The sequence below is a fragment of the Corapipo altera genome, unplaced genomic scaffold, assembly GCF_003945725.1.
Source record: "Corapipo altera isolate COAL_440 unplaced genomic scaffold, ASM394572v1 0, whole genome shotgun sequence".
Taxonomy (NCBI): Eukaryota; Metazoa; Chordata; class Aves; order Passeriformes; family Pipridae; genus Corapipo; species Corapipo altera.
The window spans coordinates 53,088,264-53,107,120 of NW_020884872.1; the positions used below are offsets into that span (position 1 = coordinate 53,088,264).

General features: G+C 32.6%; 1 protein-coding gene across 3 annotated transcripts in view; it reads left to right on the forward strand.

Annotated features, from left to right (window-relative positions):
* The window catches only part of KLHL1 (kelch like family member 1), a 199,294-nt gene that overhangs the window by 171,573 nt on the left and 8,864 nt on the right, over positions 1–18,857 (forward strand). For all 3 annotated transcript variants that reach the window (XM_027647106.1, XM_027647098.1, XM_027647116.1), the window contains 2 exons: positions 13,675–13,887; positions 17,707–17,878. In XM_027647106.1, the coding sequence (XP_027502907.1) occupies positions 13,675–13,887; positions 17,707–17,878 (385 nt within the window). The remainder of the gene's footprint in view (positions 1–13,674; positions 13,888–17,706; positions 17,879–18,857) is intronic.

The window sequence follows — 18,857 nt, forward strand, 5'->3', positions numbered from 1 at the left end:
TTGTCTTACCTATTTTAGACATCTATGTTCAGACAGTATGAATTGTGCTCTCTAAGTACCCATTTTTCTCAAGTAACTATATAGGAAACCTAAGGACTCTGTCTCAGATCCTGACTTTGAAGGTTTTGATATTTAAGCAGGAAGGTATGTCCCACTGTAGAAAACTGAACATAATAGGGGGCAGTCAGTAAAGAATCCCTTGAAAATAGTGGGAGCGATGGAATAAAATTTTTGGAATATTCTTTTCCTCATACTTTATTGCTACTGAAAAAAAGGAGGAGAGGATGTGAAACAGCTGCAGTTGTGGAATAGAATGAAACAGTAAATGCTGAGGACATTAAAAAAAATTAATAAAAGTTTAGATAAAAAGTATATAGGGATAAAAAAGGACTTATTAAGGCTATTGTGTTTCGTGATAGACTGTGCTATTGCATAATTCAAGAACCCACTGAATTTTGCCCACCCCATTTCTTCCAACTGAAAATCACTCAGTTTTGATTATACAGTTGTAAAAATCTCTTACAAATCCTTTTTACTAGATTTTGCTTATCACACCTAAGATACAGGCCTGATATAAATGGGTTGAATTGATTTCTGGGATTGTCAGACTCTTCCCACTGACTGTAAGTCACTGAATATAATAAAAATCAAACAAGAAGCTTAATTTAGCCCTCAAACAACTATCTTACATTAGGAAATTGTGTACCTTTCTGTAGCAGCAGCAGGAGACCTGACAGAGTACTCATAATTCCATCATTATAACAATATACAGGTTGCTTTTTTTAAATTTATCTCAAATTAATTAAAACTACTGGCTTTAAAGGTCTTAGTTCATTTGGTGAGTTTTTCATATTGCAGTTATGTTCTATTAGCATAATGACTCCAATTAAATAGACTTTATTGGATGCATTCATTATTAATATTTTATTATTTAATTCATGGTATGAATCAATGATGATCTTTCAAATGATCCACCTCTCATCCATGATGCTAGGAGTTCGTTTTGTGTTGTGAAATCATTTGAAAACCAGTGAAGCTTAATTGTCATTGCTTTGTCTTATTAAGTCAAACTGGCATTGAAATGTTCCAGAGTATATCAAATGGACAAAACTGCTTTAATAACCCTGTTGTTAAAAAAGAATCTGGTTTCAATAATGCATAAGCCATGAAGCAAACTAGCAGAAACAAGATCTAAACAAATAACTCCTCAAACATTGATCTAAAATCATGAAGACCTGCATATAATTATGTATATATATTCCAGGTATATTTCTTTTGCACAACTGAACATATATCTAATGCTTCCCAGTTATAGGATACTCAGTTGAATTTTGCATGACTTATATCACATTTAAAATGAAAAGAAATGTTATCTGTGTCCCAGAAAAGTAGAATGGACATCACTGAAAACTGAAAAGCAGTGGTGTCACTGAAAGAAATGGAAATATATTATTGATTTATTTTTTTTTTAATCTCAATAACTGTCTTCAAAAACTATCCCATTTTCCAAGAACCAATACTTGAAAACATATGTAAGAACCAAATCTTTCAACTCCCTGGTGCTATTCTTACTACACTGCTGTTCCACACAACTGACATATGCTGCATTCCTCAGAATATTGGAAAGGGATATCTCAATGAGCAACAAGATGTTGGATTTATCATTCAACAAGGGAGAAACTATTTTGGTATGGAAGTTCTGAGGAGTTTTTTTCCTGGTTATTCCCTATGTTTCCTTTCTTCTGCACTGAATTAAATAATTATGAAATGCATTTGACATTTTTAAATTTAAACTGAAAATTTTATTTCAAAAACTTTCCTAAAAATTGAAAAGGTTTGTGTCAACATGTACATCATAATCTAATCTGAAAAAATATTTAATTACTGAAGCCATAAAATCCTGCTGAATTTCTCAGAAATTCAGAAAAATAAGTATTTGAAGTACTTTTTTTTTAAACTTAGTCCATTTCACAAGGTTCTTTTGTATAATCATGTTGCATTATTACATTTTTAAGTTGCAGTACTGTTTCACCCATAAGACCTTAATGGAATATCTTCCTGTCCAAGCACAAAGGTCACCTGGTTTGTTAACTTCAGATTTCCCAGAGGAATAGGATACAGTAGTCACTATCCATCAATAAGGAACACAGGCAATATTCATTTTCTTAAATGTGATCCTACATGTAGGGAGCTGCTAGAACAACTGATAAAAGAGATGTGTGGTTTTCTAGATAAAAGAAAGACACATGGCAGATTTATTTCACCAGAATTTCAACAAAGCAGTTTATCTGGTGTTACCTAGGAAATAAGTAGTTACAGGCATTTGAAGAAGAAAAGTACTTCTAGTTGTTGTATGCAACACAGTTACACCAGGAATTCTTTAAAGATTTGCCTTGGGATAAAAGAGTGTAACAGCAAGAGCACAATAGTTAAATTATCATTAGACCATTCAAAGTGTCACCAAAGGGAACAATATCATATGGGTCACATTGGGCTATTCTACGGAAGTATTTGGATAACCCTAAGAAGCAACACAAATAGGATGTTTAATAGTATATATGTGAATTGACAAGTCTTGTGTTTGAAGAAATTTAATGGTAGAAAGTGAAAGAAACCCAGTACCTTGTGAGCACAGGAAAAGAACAGTAGAAGAAATCTGTGGACAAGGAAAAGGAAATGCTACTGAAGAATACATAAACTGTTGCTAATAATGGAAATACTTATGTTATTTGGATTACTGTGTGGAAATCTGGTCATGCATATTGAAGGAAGTTTAACTGAAAGTGCAAATATTATATAGGGTGTACCATGACTATCAAGAATACCTGTCATACCAAAGAAAAGTAACAAAACTATTATAGTTGGCAAAGGAATAGATGCATAAAAATAGCTAAAATTCAGGTGGGAAAGTAGAGATGGAATGAAAATTATACAGACACAACAAGAGCATGTACACAAAACTCTAAATGCATGTTTATTGGTTAACAGAAAGGTTTATGTATTTTCATGCAACACCAAGAAGGAGAATTTTCCTTTTCAGTAACATTTTTGTTTTTCCAAATCAGCAATTGGTTCTGTGTACCACTAATAATGTGTACTGAGGCTTTGGAGATTCCATCACCTTCATCCTCATGTGTTTCTTATAATCAAACAGTACATATACAAATATAATTATTTATTGTTAATTTGATGTCTTTATCAAATTTTAACACCTGGTAGGTGTTGTAGGACTTGCCACCGTAGAATATCATGGGATGAAACAGCACCATCCTTTCCACCTTGTTAACAACCTGTTGCACAGACTGGAAGAGAAAGAGTGCATGAACTTTCTCAGATCAGCAATAAATATGAAATATTATTATATATATTATATGTAATATAATTATATAAATATACAATAAGTAAAAAAAGAAATTTGAAACAGATTTACACTTCGAAAAAACTGTGAGGATGCTGCTTTTTATGTGCAGATAACAAGTCAAAAGTTGGATGATTTATTTGAATTTCTCTTTGGGGCTGACATAAGTAGTGTATAACTAGTATGCAATGTATACTATGTAAGACTACTATTCTACAGTTTTCAGCAGATAATACTGAAGCAGTAGTACTGTTCTACACTGTAAGTTAGAAGCAAGTATGAGTATGAAAAGTATGAAAAATTCCTATCTTTTCCAGAAGCTTTTAAAAATTGTCACGTACTATTTCAAGATTATGTCATAATTTCTTTATTTTTAAACTAGAGAAAAAAAATATCTAGTTGACACTTTCATTCCAATAGGTACTAATCTTTAAAATGTAGTTGCCTCCAAGACTACCATGGTTATTTATTAGCCTTCTATAAACTCTCTAATACACAAAACATACATTCCCTAAGAACACTAAACCTTTACACTAGTCTAATTTAATTTAATTTCAGAACGTTTTATGCTAATATTGTAATTCTAAGTAAAAATGAAATTAATTTTACACACTTTCCTCAGGAATATATACACCTCGAAGATATGCTGTGTAGCATACAGATTTGTGTTATTCCAACTGTTTTTGTGACACTGCAATAACTGAAATTTTTCTAGATTGTCCCATTATATGGCCATAAAAACTGCATTACAAAAAACATTCCTCAATTTCTACTTCTGTGTTCTAAATTATCAAGATTCTTTTGAAGCAATTGTAGCTTTCATGGCAAACAGTCTGGCCCTTTACCTTTGATCTCCTTAACAAATATCAATAAATCTGTGTTAAAAAAGGATGAAATACTCAGCTGTTGATCTGATCTGCAGGTTGACTGTAAATGATAGAACATCACAGCAGTACCTTAAGTGTCAAAAATAATGACTGTGACACACACTGGCAAACAGTTCAATCTCATGGTAACATCTTGTGGAATCCAGGAGAAGGGGGTCCTGCCCTTTATTGATTGCCACATACTCAAAGATGTGCTATAGTAAACTTGATATTTCCACCTACTGCTGTTGTTTTTATTAGATATCACACACTATTTTCTATGATAGATGACAAAGAACAAGGAGTTGTTTAATCTTAACTTTTAGAAATAGAACTGTTTCAAGTACTCTTTCAAATAATGCTTTACTCTTATTTGAGAAAAAGAAAAGTTTTATAAGTATTCAATGTGTCTGAAGAACAGTAAAAGAGCAAGGAGAAATGCTGCAAGAGAATATTATTCCTCATCAATATCTATCTGACTTATATCTGATTCTTTCAACAAAGAGGAATCAATGTATTTTTACTATTATCATTAGTATTAGTATTTCTATTACAGTTATTTTTATAGTCACCTTCTGCATTTAGGCACTGTACAATGAGAGAAGGAGAAAGGGGATGCTGTGAACTTGCAGTTGCTTTTAAGTTATTATGGTGGGTTAGCCTTGGCTAACAGTCAAATGCCCGCCCACCTCCCACTCCTCTCCTTCTTTAGACGGGGGAGAAAATAGGCTGAGGAAACCCATGGGTTAAGATAAAGACAGCAAGATCACTTACCAGTTACTGTCACAGGCAAAACACACTTGTCGTGGTGAAAATTAATGCAATTTATTGCTAATAAAAATAGATTCTGGCTAGTGAGGAGCAAAAACAAATTTTAAAATGCCATTTTTCTTCATCACTGTCTCAGACTCAACTTATGTCTTATATAGTCCTATAACCCCACTCCTGACTGGTGCAGGGGGATGGGGAATGGGAGTTGTGGTCAGCCCATAACTGCCTTTATCTGCCACTACTTCTTCCTCATGCATTTCCCTTGCTCCATCATGGGCTCTCCATGGGCTGCAGTTCTTTGGGAAATAACCTGCTACTCCAATGTGATGTCCTCCACTGGCTGCACTGCCTGTGACTGGTGATTATTTTAAACAGGGAAATTAAATGCAAATGCTATAGGCAGGATGCATAAATTGACCCAGAGATATTTTCTTTTATAGGAACAAAACCCTAAACATAGGTCCTCTTAATCCAATCCAACATCTTTAAAACTGGAGTTGTTTGGAAAGCCTCATCTTTCCCCATCAATTATGTTTCCATCCTTTTTCGTGTTTACCTTAGTGATATGTTTTCATATTCTTTTTTTCATATTTTTGTTGAAAGACAGTCCAACATTAAAAAAAAGTTATTTTGTGGTTACATCCTTTATGAAATTATTTATTATCAATTGGTAGTGCCAAATTTTGTCTCTTGCTTAACTACAGCAGATAGAATTCAGAATGGTTTCTACATTCTATTAATTCTATTTAAACATTCATAGAAGTTGAACATACTAATGATATTTTTTTTATAAAAATGCATCTGTATATACATATTTACTATTTTTCCCTTCATACCCATGCAAATTCATTTGTTACGTTTTCAACTTCACTTGTGAGGTGGAGAGACTTTAATAACTATCTAGCTTGGGGCATTTTTTTAATATTTGTTTATTTATATTCAGTTACATTCATTCACTTCCACCAGTTTTGCAATAATTGGATTCCTTTAGTAATGGATTTTCTTTAATTGGATTATTGTTTCAGCAGTGCTTTTCCAGCTATTTTTCTGTTTCAGTTTGAATGGGAAACAGAAAACTGACCAATAGAGATGTTGGCATATGTGAAGTGGAATGTTTTGTTTTCAGGTCATTTAATGAGAAAAGCTGAAATGAAACTTGTGTTATTTATATCAATATCGTACCTATGGTAAATAGCAGTTGCTTTAGTTTAATATATCCCTTATGATTATTATGCACTCTTACAAAGTGACTATCAGAAAATTTAGGTTGCTGAACCTTCATTTTTAAGAGAAATGGCAAAATTCAAACCAAATTTGTGTGTGCACAGGAAAAGTTCTCACAATTTTCTTGTAGTTAGTCACCCACCAAGAATATATTTGCTGTGTACTGACCTTGGAGAGGCAAAGGTTAATAATTCCACAAAGTCCTTAATAGCATTCAGTGTTTGGCACGAGAGAATTAACAATGTATTACATTCATATAACCACTTACAAAACTTGATTGCGTGGCTGATTATAACCTCCTCCAGGAGTTCTACTTCTTTGCCTTTCATGCATCATATAATAAACTATCGGCGGTATTTTCTCTTAGCAGAATCGTTAAGGCTTATAACTAAATCAAAGTGCTGGTCTGATCTTTTGTGCTTTTGCACACAAATTCATATGTCCTACATAGGGGTCCCATGCAGCTCAGTGAATGTACAATTCAATTCAAAGTGCAACATATTCTCTCCTTTTCAAGTAAGATTTATCTTGGTATTTTACATCCAACCTGTACCATAGGAAGTAACCTACAGATGTTTACTTCTTTCTGTGTGGTTAGGCTAGCCCTAAGAAGACACAAGTTAGATAAATACATGTGACCCTTACAAGAGGACAATGAAAACTCATGACACGTTACAGTAAACCCACTATTCTTTGAACAGTCCAAGGCAGACACATATGCACCTAGGATGCATTGCTCTTTAGAACCTAAGTGATTGTTAGGAGACATGGCAGGTGCTAAAGACATTGCTGAGCTGCAAGGTGGGAATTTGATCAACCTTTTTTCCTCGTGATATACTGTGTCCAAACTCCCACATGCTCAGACTACATTTCTGTTTTAAATGTTTACTGCTCATCTACATCTTTTAGTGTGCATGCCCCCAGTATGCACTTCTCTTCATCCATCACCCATACAGCAAAACTTTTGGACTAGCTTACTGTTCACTGTTATGCAACTAGCATGACTGTCATTCAGTTTTTGCAATAAGAAACATTTTGTCTATACTACGTAGTTCTTTTTTTTTCTGTAAGTTTTGTGATGAACAACAAATTCTACATAGATAATGCATATGATATAGTATGTATGCATTTATTTGGACATATATGGGTACTTCAGACCAAGCAAACATAGTGAGTTAACTCACTCAATCCTAATACCTGGCAGGAAAAGGCAGTAGGGTCACTCCATCTAACTTAAGCTTTTAAATGTAATGTATGCACCAATCTAGACAGCGGGAGGCAATGTGGATAATGCCTAGAAAAATTCACAGCCTATTTTTTAATTGTGCAGCTTCCAAAATTAAGCACAGACTTTTAAAAAGCATTCAGCCATCTCTTGTGGTCTAGACTACAAGAGGTGTTAGCATCCTATATTCTGGATTATTCTGAAAGTCTGACTTTTCATTATTATCTTTTAGTGGGAGGTGAAGTATATACACATATGCATTCATATGTGTATTTTCATGTGTATGCACATACTTCCTTATTTCCACATATGTTTAAATCTGAAAGGATATTTAAAAATATAAATCTTACAGAAATTAAAGAAATCTAAATATCTAATTTAATACTCAACTAGGTATCTTTATGGGCAACAGCCCTTGCAGCTGTCAAATATCTGCTGTACTCAGCAGAACAGAATATCATGCCATCTCCACTCTTAACTTTCTATTTTTTTCCAGTTTGAAGCTTGATTACCTTCTTAATGACTAATATTGGGGTAAGATGAAATTCCTTTTGACTCAGTAGACCAACTTCAGCTGAATCTTACATTAGTGGTTGAATTCGCTGAACTGAGAAGGATTTGTTCATTGTGAAGGTCACAGACTAAATGATCTAAGACTTTTTTGCGAGTCATCCATATAATTGCAATGCATGGATAATTTTCATACTTCAGTAACAACTAGGGAACTGGATCAATATTATTAATTAAAAGAGGTATTATTATGCTATAAATGTGATTTTTAAAGCTGAAGTAACACTTCAAAATTTCATACCAAACTACCAAGATAAGAAAGTATGACTGAAACTATTATACTTCCCATCTATGCAGTTTTTTTCTCATGGCTTTTGTTGCTTGAGGTTTTCTTTGCTCTTGTACCTTATTCATAATTCATTTAGTCTGGCATACTTAATTGCAGTCACGTAAGGAAAAAAATGTATGTTTTAAACTGTGAGCTTTCTACCCACAATATTCTCACTGACTACAAGCAAATAGTTTTAAATCAATATTTTATGAATGACATGGATATTTTGCCTGATGCTAAAATACAGCAGTGCTTTTCCCTGTCAAAAAATTCATGCCATCACATGTCTGCTTCCACCCCTACATCATGTACCTAACTGTAGAGTATCTCAGATTTATCTTAGGAAGTAATTAGCTACTATTAATGAATTTTATAAAACTTTTTTGCAATAGAAAGAATAATAAACATATTTCAAAGTCTAACTCACAAGTTATCAGCCTTAGAATTTTTCTGTTGAAAGTTTTAAAATCTTTTCTCTGTTCTTACTATGTTTTACTGTAAATGTACTTTGACCTATAAATAAATTTATAACTTAATTTAAATCCTGAGAAGTTATTTCAGGTTCTTTTATGACCATTTTGATGCTGCTGATATTTTATGAATATGCTGTTTATTAACTGCTGCTTTTGATTAAACTCTTTTTTCAGAAAGGCAATTATTCTGCATCCCACTATAGGGAAAATTAGACAAATGTTGAAGTTGTTCTTCCTTAACTGTAGAAACTATAAAAAGATGTAGATATTTTTTTAATATTTTAGTCAAAATCATGCAACAGATGGATACTGAGACAGGACAAAATGCTATTATTAAACTCACAAAGAAAATTAATATCATAAACACACCTCAATCTACCGCAAAGTAATTCTGTGGATTCAATAAAAAATTCTTATTTACTGACAGATTCACTGTCTGTTTTTTAATAAACAAGAGAGCAAATAAAGGGCTTTATGCACATCCTGTAGTAAATGATTAATTTACAGAGACTGTTTTACCTTACCTATTCTATAGCCTGATAAAGTCAAGAATGTGTTTTGGCTGGTGGAATCTGCATGCTGTCAATGGTCTTGAAGAGATAACGTAGCCCATATAAGTCCAATTACAATTAAAATTGCTTGGAAGAGGTTCTTCCTACTAGGAAACAACAATTTCTAGTGTAGGAAATCAAGCTTTATCATAACAATATTATCCATGGAAAGAGTGTTTTTCTCTCAATATTTTATATCGTAGCATCATAGAATGGCTTGGGTTCGAAGGACCTCAAAGATCATTTAGTTCCAACTGCCCTGCCATGGGCAGAGATACCAGCTGCTAGATCAGGTTGCTCAGGACTCCCATCCAGTGTGTCAGTAGTTAATTTTATTGCACTTATTTTTATTCCCTTTTGGGTTTTTTTTGGGTCCAACTCTATATGTTTTTACTTCACTACTGTATTACGAGTGCATGAAATGCCCTTCCAAATTTACACACAAAAATAAGACTTCATTAATGCTTTCCATTCAGAAAGTTGTTGTATTTTCAACTTTTGCAAGTGAACTACATTGTCTTAACCAAAGCAATGTGGATAGATACCTTTCATCTCCTACAGTCTGATTCCTAGGTCAGGTATGGACTGATTCAGCAATACAGTAGCCCAGCATTTCTGAAAAATATTACGGTGCCTTCACTTCTACAAACAGATATCTTTTGTGGCACAGTAATTCTCTGCTGCTCTTTCAGAGACACTGAAAGGCCGGAAAAGGGTACAAAAGGGCCTAAGCAAAAGACTGGATAAGGTCTTTGGTATCCACAGTGAAAGAATTTTGAAAAGCAAAACCTCATTAAGAAATGCAGCAAGGGCATGATTCAACTGTTTTCAGCCATACCACCTGACGTCAAAGACAGTCTGGTCTTTTGAGGTTGGCTTGTCAAACTGAATTTAAAATTGGCTCTTCCAAGTAGTTATCAAAGGTTTGTAATGGCTGAACTAAGATAAATGCTAAGATAAAAGCTGGTCATGATTTCTCCTAGTGTTTCCTACTTTGAAACCTCTTCCGCATTTTGCTAGCCAATTATACATATAGTTATATGTATACAAATGTTCATGAATCTCTTTCCATCTTAGTACAAGAAGTGACAAAACCCTGAAAAGACAAATTTCCAGCTCAGAGGAGGCTGAGTTTGGTCCAATTTTATATCTATGCACAGTGTCTGAATCAGCTGAAATGTAGGACACTTGGGAATAGAAATCCATAACATCTTCACAGGCAGAACTTTTACTATGGAAATAAAATTGCTCAGTACTGAATGCTTTCTTTTCTATGTTCATCTTCCTCTCTAAACAGTGATATATCATTATTATTATTATTATTTTTATAATTTCGAGAGTTTTGATGGGATACACAATAAAAGCAATTCAGCTAATTCAGAGAATTACATTATACTTTCCTCTATAGAAATTTTACTATAAACTGTTGATGAGCAAGACAAAGCTGAAAAAAAATGATTAATTTGAAGTCATCTAACAAAATAGGACCCTGAGGACCATGAATGGAAGTAAGACTACTAAATATCTTTGGTTATAAGTATTCCAAAAGTTTCAGTTAGCTGTACAGTATCCTGAATATCCAGCACTTGTTTCAGAGTTACTCTGCATCATTTTAGGTCTTTGTGAATAAGGACTTGGAAATTTGGCAGAAGAATGGAAGGGATTCTTGACTGAAGTGTTCTGGCTCAGCCACAACCAGAGCTTTAAATCAATTTCTTGATTTTCAGCTTTTTTGTCTGAACTAGACTCCTTTATGACATAAAAAATTATTTTTATTTTTATGAACTATTCCTTGATGAGATAGAAACACAGTCAAACTCTAAAATGACAATTCTAAAACCTGGTTTGGAAATTAATTTTGTTCTGAATAGCATAGAGCATTTTAAGAAAAGCTAGGTGGTCCCAGTCACTGACTGAAACTTTTATCAGCTACTTAAGAATAGCATTTGTTGTCTTTTTACCGGCAACTCTGGAATGCTTTCAGCCATATTTTATTAGCAATAGAGGAATGAGAAAGTGTACTTCACAGTCAGCATGGAAATATCAGCTTATAGATTTATTTCGATTGAAAGACAATGGAATAAATGAGAACTTTTCTTGCCAGAAGAAATAAGTAAAGTGGTGGGTATTTAGACTAGGGAAACACAAGATTATTTGCACTGAAGCCTGCAGAAGTGTTGCTGCATTACATTTTTAAAAATTATGTGCAGTTGTTTAGGTGTCCAGATATTTACTTAGAAATCTATTTGTAAATCTTGGGTTTGTTAACCATGGTTTGTTTATATTTTTAGGTATCAATTCACCTATCTACATGTAATTGTCTACTGCCATTTAAATTGCTTCAGGGTAGCCTACTTGATCTCCAGCAGTCATGCAGGTTTCTCCTGTGTACTATTTGCCATATCTCTCAGCTCACACAGAATGTCACCATACCTTATATGTCACAAATAAAGTTTTATCACTGTGGGTAGCTGAACCAAGTCAGATCTTTGAAGATAAAGATAACATCCTTGCAGGCACATACATGTAAATGCTTATATTTACATTTATATAACTGTAAATGGTTTTGATCACATATTTAAAATTTTTTTAGTGCTGTTCTGTATGTCTTATTCTCAGCTGAAGGAAAAAAATATGGTTGTGGTTGGTGAACAAAATTGTTCTTTAGGCTCAGCTGCTCTGAGCACAACAGCAATTTAGACACTGTAGACATCCACAGGTTAACACCTACATATGGGTTTCTTAATACTGATTTCATCTGTCGATATCTGATAATCATAAAGAAAGTTAAATGTATTAGGACTAGATCCAAAGAAATAGTTGCAAAAAAAAATCTACTAAAAAAATGTACTTGCTTTAATATCTCTCATAGAGGAGCATGGATTCTCCTGTGTACTTCAACCAGAGCACAAGCATGTCTATCAGAAAGGACTGACATGTTCTCATGCTTCAGTGACATATTTATAATGGTATGGTACTTCCTTATTTATCAGCATCCATACCAATGAAATGTAATGGTAAATGCACATTTAAATAGCTCTGAATTCATGGAGTGCTTAGGACAGTAAAAGCTTCCAAATGAATAATTGCTTCACACAGACAGCTTTCACAACCTAAATTGCTTAGTGGCTGGACTTTAAAATAGCGTTTGTTTTTATTAGTTAATCTCCAGGCACTGTAGGAAAGGCAACAACATACAACAGGATTCATATAAGAAATGAATGCAGTACAGTATTAGTGGGAAAGAACAATCAGAATTGTTTCCTCCTGGGAACCATTATAAAAAGTAGAATGTAACAAGTTTCTTGCCTGAAGATAGTTACAAACACAGCATATTTTTTGTTAAACCACATTTTTGTAATTTCAAGTTTAAAATACTTTGCAGAAGTTTTCCATGACTTTCCAACTTACACTCACGATAAATTCTGATGAAGAAAATATACAGTGCCTCGGGGTTATAATTTTCTTACTTGCAGGTAGATCTGTTACTGTTAGCATGGGCAAGACTTTTCTTCAATATAAGCAAGATTCTTGAAACTGAGCTAGTTCTCTTTTAAAAATCCATGTCTAAAACAAAATGTCATACTCCTACTGCAACACATTTCATATTTGATATCTACTATATTGTATGTGTAAATTCATTCTGAACATGAGCTTGATAGATTCTTTTGTGGAATTTGTCAAATATCAGTTTAAAGACTGACTACAATTTTCTATATCATTTGTATTTTAGAATACCAAGTGCCTCTTTTTTTTTTCTTTTTTCAAGAAAGGCAGAGTAGAAGCTTGTTCTTCTAATTATTCTGATTCTATTCTGACATTGAATGTATTCAGTAGTACTATATAAGATAAATTTTAAAATACAGGAGAGCAGTTGACAGGGTGTTTCTTACTAGTTTGATGCACAATAAAAACACCGAGAAACTATAATAAATGGATTGCATATTTTTTATGTTACCTGGATTACCAATTGTAAATTAGCGCTTCCACTTTCGTCTCACAGATGATAAGCTTAGGCAACAATCCTGCTTACGTGATTTATAAATCTATAGAGACATATCTGCATGTCACTTGTGGCACCCTTGACTATGTATGCAGTAATGGAAGAATGAAAATATCCATTACAGAAAGAAATATCTTCCTTTCTATTCAGGTGGGCAAAGAACTAAGTATCATGTGAGTTTTTTAATAATATCAAAAACATCTGTTTGTTCGCTATATAAAAATCAAATTATTTTAAAATGTTGTATTTTTTCTTTTTTCTGTTGGCTGATGTCAGATAAAAAAACACATACTCCTTGTTTTTATTTCTGCAGTTCTGAGCACTTGTTTTATTAACATTCTTATTTGTGTGGACTTTCTTAGGTTATATTCAGTTGGAGGCCGGGATGGAAGCTCGTGTTTGAGTTCAATGGAATATTATGATCCTCACACAAATAAATGGAATATGTGTGCTCCTATGTGTAAGAGAAGAGGAGGTGTAGGAGTGGCTACATGTGATGGGTTTCTTTATGCTGTGGGAGGCCATGATGCTCCTGCTTCTAACCATTGTTCTCGACTGCTTGACTATGTAGAAAGGTATCCAATTATACATGCATTTTTTTAATAGAAAATAATGTCTGGTAGCATAATTTTCTTATGTTTGTGATGGTAAAGTTAAACAGACTTGCTTGAAAAATTCTGAGGGTTTGCAAAAGATAATTTCTTTGAAATTTATTGTCTTACCTTTTTATTCACAGTATTATTATATATTATCATGAACACGTAAGTCCACTCTTTTCACATAGCATTTAAGTAATCTGTTTTTTAAGGCACTATATTACACATTGCAGTTATAAACTAAACTTTGTAGAGATCAAATTTTTTCCTTGAAATAATTTTGTTTAGAATTTTTGTTTAAATTGTGTTTAGAAATACTTTGTAACTCTAAAAACATAGCTAAGCAAAGAAGAAATAAACAATTGCTTAAGTGATGGATATTCATAGTACAATATATTGTTTCCTTTAGTAACATTGCCACTTTCTAATGTGTTGATATAAGCCTTATACACTGTATTTACAGTACCCTGAGTTTTGCAAGTAGATATTCTACAAAGTCAAGAATATCTAGTAGGGCAGTATAGCACAGTTGAAGTGATTATAGCATTCTATTTAAAGGTATTCTTCAAATGTTTCATGAAGGTTTGACTTTTTTCTGTTTCTGTATACTATAAAATAGAATAAGGAAAACACACTCTCCAAATATGTACAGGTTGCAAAAGTTAAAGTAGATATGTTTGAGTAGATGGTTTATCTTAATGCACGAGTAAGACTGCTGCTGGGAGAGATTTATCTATTTACTGATGAATCTTAGAGACATTACCATCTCTACTGTATATGTAAGAAAAGATCATAGGCTGCCAAATACTTTACTTTCCATCTCCAGCAGATGGACAGTTAATAAGAGAAATCCCATGATGCCTGTACTCTACAGACTATCTTTGTGGACTTTTATTTATAAGGAACAATAATGAGCATTTTCAGTGAAATAAATTTATATTAAGACTACTAGTGACAGTAGTATGAGATCTTTTCAACTACTTCTGCTTATTGGTACTCATAAGGGAGCTCTTCTTTCATTTTTCTTTCCCTGAGAATAAAACCCTTCTGGTGTTGAAGATGAACCATCCCATCACATTTTTCTTTCTCAGGGGAGACTGTAACAATGAGCTAAACCACATATCCTTATGCTGTGTTATGTACTGGTGTTGGAATGACATTATACTGTGTTCCTAGTCTAGGTATTTTTCCACTGGTAGAAAAAAATGTGGATAATGTACTTAGTGAATAGTAAGCTTCGAGACTAAAAGTTGGGACCAACAACTCATAAGACTATTGGCTTATGTAGAGTGGATGTGAATTAATTGGTGGACTCCACTAAAATGGGAAAAAACTCTCCTGGCCCTTCCAGTGGTTGATTAGTTTATAAGATGGCTGGGATGTTATTCTGTGTGTCTGGTTTTTTTATTCAAAAATTATACATAATTTTCAAAAAATAAAAACATCTCAATAATTTAGGAAGACAAAGATTAGTGATTACAGTAAGGTTTTTTTATATCTCTCTTAAAGTTTTACTTTCTGTAAAAATCTAAGACGTGTTTTTTAACTAAGTTTCTTCTTCAGTCATTTTGTCATTCTAATACAACCTGATAGGATGTGCATTATTCAAATACAATTTGCTCCTGGAAGACTGTCAAACCAGACATAATACTTTAAAATAGACAGACATAATCTTTGAGATTATGCAAATATAGTGACAACAGATATATGGTTTTTAAATGCTATTGCTAAAATTCTGCTCAATAGTAATTAGGACTTCCAGATTAATCTCTTCTATGGATAACACAATTTTAAAGGATTTCCTATGGATTCAAGCATTCTGATATAAAATAAGAGTTATGTTTTTCTCCTCTTCACAAGCTGGAAAAGTGCAATGTTCTATTCCTTTTTAAAGGTAAAACAACTAATTCCCTTTTAAGAATTATACAATTTTTGAGATATTTTGGCATATTTCATAAAATAGCTTTCTTTTTCAAATGTTACTCGAAACTTGATGGATTGTAAAAACATAAACATTTAATCTATAGTTTTTCCCCTTCATCTCACCTTGCTTTCAAAATTGATTTCTTTCCACATTTCCAGTGGTGACTTTCACTGGATGGGAAATAGTTTCAGCTAGAGGCATAGAATGCTGTTGTTGAAAAGCTCAGCCTTTGAAAAAAATCCATTCAAATTTTCTTTTTCTTTTGCTTGTTATATATTCAAGCAATGTTTGAAAGTATTTTCCTCTGAAGTTATGAAAGATAATATATCTAGATATTTAACTTCAAACTTCTTAAGTAAGGCTAGAAAAATGAAAAATTTTGAATAATAAAACTAATAAAAGTAAGAAAATTAGAAGAAATGAAAATAAAAATGTACAATATGATCAAGGTTACAGGCAATTCTTTTATTGTCCAATGTAAAGGTTGTGTTTATGAACCAAAAGGCTGTTACAAGCAAAGCACTGTAACATTGCTGTTGCAGTACTTTGTTTGTATTAAAAAAAAAATAAAATAAAATTTTTCATTGTTCAAATATGTGGGACTTCAAATAGTATCCCTGCTAGTTGCTTAATGAAAATGTCACAGACTGAAATAGTAACAGGTGCTAGAATTTTCCTTTTTTTTCTAAAACTTATGTACTTAGAGCTTTCTGTAAGATTATTAACTCCTAACTAATAAAGTTTAGACTATACAAAAATATATTGAAAGAACTTGCCTCTCCCCCCAAAAAGCTAAACTTACAGCTAATATTGTCTCATAGAGCTGAAGGAGAAAGTGTCTCGATACCTAATTTTATGTAACAATACAGTAGTTAGAGGGCCTGTAAAGAAAGAAAACATTAGCCATTATAGAAGAGTTACGTCATTATTACTTTAGAGAAATCATCATGCTCAAAGTGTGACCTACCTTACACTTTTAAGCAAGTTGATAAAGTTGGGCAAAGGATTTGTATTTTCTCCACTGATAATCAAGTGATTCTGCTACGTAATGGTTAATGTCAGATTAAATTAATTCTATCGTACAGTGATATGGTATTCTATTTTAGTAATATTTGACATCTAAACATGAGGTATCTAGTTTAACATAATACTCCAGACATCCATAGTAACAAACTCTCAAAAGATATTTTATTTCTGCTTTATGGATGTCCAAAACAGATACAATGGAATGACTTCTGAAATTAAATAATTTTACATTGTTAATGAGTATCTAAATTAATAGCTAGGTTAAATGTTTAATTTTTAAATTACTGTCATTATACAAAAGGAATTTTACCCTCAGCTTTAAACATTCAGTGGTGATTATGCCTTAAAAACAGTATTACTTTCCTTACTTGAGCAAATGGAGGAAAATGTAAGTCCTATGCAGTTAAGTATATTCCCTGAATACCTGGGAAGGTTTTCTGGCTGTGAACATTGTATAGTATAATTTCAGAAATTAAAATATAGTGAAATTTAATTTTAGAAATAATGTTTTCAATATGGTACAAGAAATATCCTACTTAAAATGTATACATAAATATATGCATACATCCAGATATTGATCATATATCTTTCTCAAATCTCTTTATGACACATTATCCTACAAATAGCTTAGTTTATTTTAGAAGACTAGCTGAGCAAAAGTTTCTAATCAACATTTGGGAACACAATAAATCTGTATCTTTTCTTTGCTGTTAGGAAGAGTATTTTTGAATAGGATGCTAAAGGATGGTTTTTTCCCCAGGAGAAAAAGGACTATATTCAAGTAAAAATCACCATATATTGATACTTATCTTCTCCCTCCACATCCAGTTTCCTTTCTCTTTTCTCAGGTATGATCCAAAAACTGATACATGGACAATGGTGGCTCCACTAAGTATGCCTCGAGATGCTGTTGGTGTCTGTCTCCTTGGTGACAAATTATATGCAGTAGGTGGCTATGATGGTCAAACATACCTGAACACTATGGAAGCATATGACCCTCAAACTAATGAGTGGACACAGGTAATCATAAAGTCTATTTTTTATATTATGCTATATAAATATTATATACTATTATGTTGCTACCTTTCAGACAAAATTCTTGTTCTGATCAATTTCCTTATTAAATTAATTTTTTCGTCTTTCTTCATGCAGAAGTAATATCATAAAGAATATCAAAATGGTTCTAGAATTTTAATTGGTAACCAACTTGTCCTGAAGATCCTTTATATGAAAATATGAATTTCGTTCTTCTAATATCATTTCATTCTTCTATTCCATTTTCTTCTGTTTGACAGATATTTTGAAATGTTGAACTGTATGTATTTCTTTAATTTTGAACCATAAAAGAATTAATAGGAATAATAGAAATAGTAATATATGCAAGAAGCTGGGGGCAAGTGATTTGGTTGTAGAAGGAATATACTTTATGTCACAGTTTGCTGGAAAGATTTTAATTCATTGCATAGACTTAAAAAGAAACAAAAAATTATTTCAACACTTTTTGTTACTAGTCCTGTTGCAGACTTGCTGAAAAAGTAATTTTTTCCACCATTGTAGATGTTTACATCTGAATTAGTCGTCCTAAGTTCTCTTTAAAGTTAGTGAAGAAAAGTGCATGCTTTGAAAGCATGATCTTATCCTAAAATAAGCATTTACAATAGGTGTGATATATTATACTCAAGAATATTTATTTCTTTTTGAAGTTGTAAACGGAAGCTTCTGTTGAGAAGCTTAAATGTAGACAGACACATCGAAATCCCTTGCATATCAACAGTTCACAAAATTAATGACAGCTCTAGAATTAATTCCTCTTTCTTCTGTTCTCACACTTGTAAGATGAAAGATATCAGGTAGGAGTAAGTAATTTTTAAAACTACAATACTAGAGCAGTGTGGTTTGTATTTATTTTTAGTGGTTTTGAGCATTTTAGAATAATGTTGACACAGCACTTTGGCAATTATTGCATGGCTAGTTCCTGTTCAGTTAATTTCTGTCTGTT